Consider the following 5,598-nt stretch of genomic DNA (forward strand, 5'->3'; position numbering starts at 1 on the left):
CTTTGGAAATAAGAAGCTATACTGAATAACTGCTATGTTCCAAATATTAGGGAGATGAAATCCAAATTCTACTCAGTCTGAGTTGTAGATTTTTATACAGGTGCCTTTTACTTTACTGAAAAAGTCCTTTTTAATCTTAATTTTCTAAGTGAGTGTATAAAAACTAAGAGCACTTTTTTTGTGTGTCTGGTGTCTATGGCTCCTTTTTCAGGGTCTGTTAGCACAGTGAGTTATCTTAACTGGCTTCTGAATTAACAACTCTAGCTCGTATTCCTTGCCTCACAATAAACTCAAGCTTACAAGCATCATTATTTTGTATATGTTGTTGTGGGATTCAGTTTGCTAATATTTTTGTTACTTGTTTATTACTTTGGAGATGGGAGTTTGCCCTATTAGACACGTTATCTTACCTCAGTAAAGTTATCTCTTCTTATAGAATTTATCCTAATATTATCAACTTAGTCTTATAGGATAAAGTCGAGGATTCTGAGCTTAGCTTCTTTTAGGCTTTGGACTGTGTCTCTGGATCTCGGAGTGGGGCAGGCAGTCTGTCGTTTCAAAATGTAAATACCCAAGTTTCCTGAAGATAAGGGACCGGGTGATGGGAAACACCGAAACAGTACAGCGTTCTCGTTTATCAAGGAAATCTTTTAGAAAGATGAAGGAATTTTAAGTCTCAGACCTGTTATCCCACTCTCTCCACTTTGCAAAGGACTTCATCAAAACAAAGTCCTTCGCGTTGCCTGGCGAAGTCTCTAAACCAGGTAGCAAAGGCCACGCAAAGTTGGTAACTGCTCAGATAAAGCGTGTTGGGGGTTTCAAGCACGGAAAAGGGCAGGCTGCTTATTTTCACTATTCAAATGCCCCAGAACGCAGCCAACCTTGCGCGCAGACGCAGGAGGAGCCCGCGCCACTCGGAAAGCCTTGCCCCTCCCGGAGGAAGTGGGCGGAACCTCTCGTGGCGACTCATTTGCTGCGGTGCCTCAGTACGTTCGACGTCACTGCGCCGCGACCCGGAAGTGCATGTGAGGCGGGAGAGGGCAGGTCAGAGGCCCTCCGCGTGGGAGTGCTGCCTTCATTAGGGACCCAGGCGACTCGGCCGGTACCGCGTGCGTCCGAAAGCCCTTGGGGGCGTGGGGGGGGAATGGCGGGAGGTCGAAGATGCTCCGCCCTCTTGGCGACGCCCGGTCTCTTCACCGAGCCGTGGGCGGCCGGTGCCGGTGCCCGGCGCGTTTCAGAGTTGAGTTAGCGAAAGCAGGCGTTTCAGACACACGTGGCCTGCTCCAGCGTGCCTGTTCCGGGGCGCGTCATTTTCCTCGGGCTCCTTTAAGAGCTATGGCCCGCCGAGGCAACCCCGCCACCTTCCTACTTTGGAGGCAGCAACCCTGAGGTCGGCGTTGGGTGGGGAAGGAGGGTGATGAGCACGTGTAACTGATCTGTTTTGGAGATCAATTGTTCCAGCCGGTCTAATATTTCATTTTCGGGGACCCTCTTCCCCTCTTGCTTCCGATATAGTAGACGTGTGAGGAGTACAGAACTGGGTAGCTGCCATCCGAAAGGTTTAGTATTCCTTAAAGGGTCACTTCCAGGTTCTTACCCAGAGAGGGTTTTGCTAGTTGACTTGTTTGATAGTATTTGCTTGCCTTCATTTTGAAGCTTAATTTGCGTGCCCGTGTGTTTCCCTTTGTAGATGCGTGGTTGGTGACTGTCTCCAGATGCAGAGGCGCCTGTTTCCTTTGCACAGGCAGGTCCTGAACTGTAGTTGGAGTAGATTGTGCCTTCTAAAGCGACACCTATTTACAATGAAGTTGCAGTCTCCAGAATTCCAGTCACTTTTCACAGAAGGCTTGAAGAGCCTGACAGGTGAGAGGTGAAGGTAGCCTTCTGTGCTTTGGAATTGTTCACCACAAATAAAGGGGAAACATCTTTTGCCCGATTTTGAGATAGTTATTGTGGGGCTAATGAAAGAAAGGCCTGCTTGGGATAAACTGAAAATCATAAACCCAATCACTACAAGTGGGGAGTTGACTGTAGCATAAAGCACAGCTTTTCTATGTCTCTAAGAAATTCCATTTACCCATCATGAGACCCAACACCTCTAGATGTGTGTATAGGAGAGGAAACACCTAATTAGGAAGTAAAATTCCTCTTCTGTTTCCCAAATAACTAACTGAAGGAGTTGGATTTTAAATTTGCAGAGTCTGATGTCATGCAGTTTGTAAACAGTGAAGTTACAGTTTCTTCCTTTGTATAATTGCTTTCTGAGAGAACGGAAGGAACTAAAAATTATGTCCTCTTTTTCTGTGTGAGCACCTGTAAAGCTTGTCTGGGAGGCAGACAGAAAATGGCTGTTGCTACAGTTTTGTCAGTATTGGTCTTTAACGTGAGCAAATGATGTTGAAGCAGCCCACAGCTGCAATTTAAAGCTTGGGGGTATGCTAAGAATGACTTCCAGGAGTACACTGCGTTGTGTGGGTATGTAAAACACCTAGGATGCACTTGAGGTGCCTCTTTATTATTGGGATGAGCAGAGTGCATGTTCTGTGTTGAGGTCAGAATTCTACTTGTAGAAGTCAGTAGTCTCCACCATGTGTGTTCCAGGAATGCAACTCAGGATATTAGACTTGATGGTAATTACTCTTACCCACTCAGACATCTCACAGGCCCTTGAAGTACTTTCAAACCATAAAAGCTAGGATTCTATCCTACATCCCACTGACTCAGAAGGAAGAACATCTGTTTGCTTTTGTTTTAACTCTGTACACTAATTCTGTTGAACAAACCGGGGAACCATTGGTTTTAGATTATTATGCTGTTCCCAAAACTGCTTTTTATTCTTCATATGAGATAATGGGTACCTACAGAGGAGAACGTCCTTTTAAGTTCTTTAGTGGAAGCAGAGGGTTTAAATACAAGTTTACGATGCTGTAGTCACAGTGATTTAATCGGAATGAAAAATTCTAGAAATTTGCTCTCCAATAGAAATATATAAACCTGCATGTGATAACCTTTTCTAGTTACATTATAAAACTAGAAAGAAAAGAGTGAAATTAATAGCTCTCTAAGCATTATATTTAACCTTCTGTAACTAACAAGCTATCACAGGAGTATGATTTTTGTGAAAATGGTTATTCTTGCCACATTTATGCGTGTTAGGCTATATCTAGCACATATAACACGTCTCTATTCAGATTCACACATTTCAAATGTTCAGTAACCATAAGTGGCTATCAGCTTCCTAACAGCTCTAATATAGGTTGATTGAACCTGTTCTTTTCTCACGTGCTCTCACAGCCCCTAGTTTTCCCAGTCTCTCTTGCCCCTCCTTTAAATAAAACAATACTTACGATGTTAAGTATTATAGTCTAACTCCTCTAGTTCCTTCCCTTGCCACCTTTTTTTTTTTTTTTTAATAACCCATCAATTCCAATTTGTGCTGCCCATTCATTCCTAGGTGTAGAGCATAGCTTCTCAGGGGTCACACCCTTAAAGCCCATTTCACTGCTCTCTATAAGTAGTGTCTTTCCGAGTTGGTGTTACCGGATAAGAAGTTGGACCATTGGCCAATAAGCTGGATTGACCAAGGTGAAAAAGTGCTTGTAGTGAAGCGCTCAGTGCAAACAAATTGAAAGTAAACTGCAGAGAGTGGTAAAGGTGAAGTGTGAGGCAGAGATTAGAGAGAGATGAGATAGAAGTGAGATATGGGAGCCGTTGTGTGTTGTGTTAGAGAATTTGGACGTTGCAGTACAAATCTTTAGGAGGAATTGCCTAGTGTAATTGACTCTGGTGCTTTTGAGTAATCCAACTATGGAGGCTGGATTTAAGGGACTTGGCATTGGAGCAAGGAGATCTATGAAGACACTGGAGAGCCCTGAAAAAGCCCAGATTTTAGAGGCCTGTTTTAAGTGTTAAAGGAAACAGATCGCAGCTTGGACAGTTTTTCAATTGTTTGGGACATGGACCTCTCCATTAGTGTTAGGACATTTGTGAACATGATTTTTACATTTTAAAGACCCTTAACGGGTATTTGGTTGAGAGACTTGATTGGAAATTAAGGGAGCAAAACCCTTATTGGGGAGGGCTTATGGAAGTAGAATCGTGTGTAAGAGCCCACGTTTATTTTAGACACGATTGTTGAGTCAAGCAATTTTAGAAAATCTAAGGTGGAAGAAGATTATGAGAGGAAAACATGTTGAGGATTCTATTTGAGTTGGGAGTGATTAGGGCTGAGTTTAGCAGAATGCATGATCCCCAAGGACACACCAAGCTGCTTCTTGCAGTAAAGGAAGACTACTACCTATGGAGAGGCCAATGACCTTGCAACAGAGCATTTTCAAACTGACTTTGCAATATTGGGTCCTGGATTAGTTTGTTTTGGAGAGAGGTTAGGAAGTGGGATCTGAAGAAGATTGTCTCTTTTCAGGAAAAAGATGTTATTCTTTGGTTATCAACTTATAAACCACAATTTTCATCTTAAGGGGAGCCATGTGAGCCCAGGAAGACAAACTTTTAGGTTACCTCAAATTCCATGTTTCAACGTGAAAGCAGTTTCACTGTTTTATAGAACAGAGACAGTCATAAATCAATACAAGTTTAAAATACATTGGTGTGGTACATCAGAAACGAGGTGCAATGAAATAAATGAGTTTTTCTATAGGATTGAGTTGCTATCTGCTGGCATACTTGGCTTTTGAATTGGTAGAAGCTAATTGTTTGCTAGTTTATCTTAATTTGTGGCTAGAAAACACAGACTAAAACTGACTGGAAAGCGGGGGCAGTCATTCAAGAATTGTGCAAGGCATGCCTTGGATAATGTTTGTACGTTGTATAGCACAGATTCAAATTAGTTTCAAACAATATGTGCAGTTTCGTTTTTTAAGAGTTCTTGGCTCTAATATTTATCATAAGTTTCATGCATAAGTTTACTGTCTCTACATTTGTCCCAAAGACAGAATAATTTCCATTTTAAAGTGTACACATACACCACAGAGAAACAATCAGAATTGTTTATTGCTGTTGAAACTCATACTTACAGTGATGATCTTAAGGCATCTTAGAATTCTGTACTATCTGCTGGATCAGAAAGAAATTCTCAAAGTTCTCTTTCTACAGTTCTTAGGGGCAGTCTACTGTAGGGAACCATCTCAGATGTTCAGACCTTTTTTTGTTGTCTTTTTTTTTGAGACAGGATTTTCTCTGTGTAGTTATGGCTGTCCTAGAACTTGACCAGTAGACCAGGCTGACCTCGAACTCACAAACATCTCCCTGCTGCCTCTATGTTGAAGGAGGTCACTAGTTAGTTCCTGGCCGCTTAGCCCCGAAATAATCACACAGAAACTGTATTAGTTAAATCACTGCTTGTTAGCTCTAGGTTATTATTGGTTAACTCTTACATCTTAATTTAACCCATCTCCATTAATCTGTGCCTCACCACGAGGTCCTGGCCTACCAGCAAAGTTTCAGCATGTCTCTCTCCAGCAGCTGCTCCATGGTTTGTCTCTAACTCTGCTGTTCTTTCTCCCAGAATCTGTGTTTGTGGCTTGCTAGCTAAAGTTTCTGTGTCTGTCTCGGGGGGGGGGGGGGGGGGGGGGGGGGCGG

At 42.7% G+C, this 5,598-nt stretch overlaps 1 protein-coding gene across 1 annotated transcript in view; it reads left to right on the forward strand.

Annotated features, from left to right (window-relative positions):
- The first annotated feature begins 1,214 nt into the window (after positions 1 to 1,214).
- Trnt1 (tRNA nucleotidyl transferase 1) overlaps positions 1,215 to 5,598 on the forward strand; it is a 14,854-nt gene continuing 10,470 nt past the window's right edge. Inside the window, exons 1-2 of the mRNA XM_050149407.1 lie at positions 1,215 to 1,390; positions 1,691 to 1,863. Coding sequence (XP_050005364.1) covers positions 1,716 to 1,863 — 148 coding nt within the window. The 5' untranslated portion in view covers positions 1,215 to 1,390; positions 1,691 to 1,715. The remainder of the gene's footprint in view (positions 1,391 to 1,690; positions 1,864 to 5,598) is intronic.

This window comes from Alexandromys fortis, unplaced genomic scaffold (genome assembly GCF_014885135.2).
Source record: "Alexandromys fortis isolate MF-2015 unplaced genomic scaffold, M_Fortis_MF-2015_v1.1 scaffold_48, whole genome shotgun sequence".
Taxonomy (NCBI): Eukaryota; Metazoa; Chordata; class Mammalia; order Rodentia; family Cricetidae; genus Alexandromys; species Alexandromys fortis.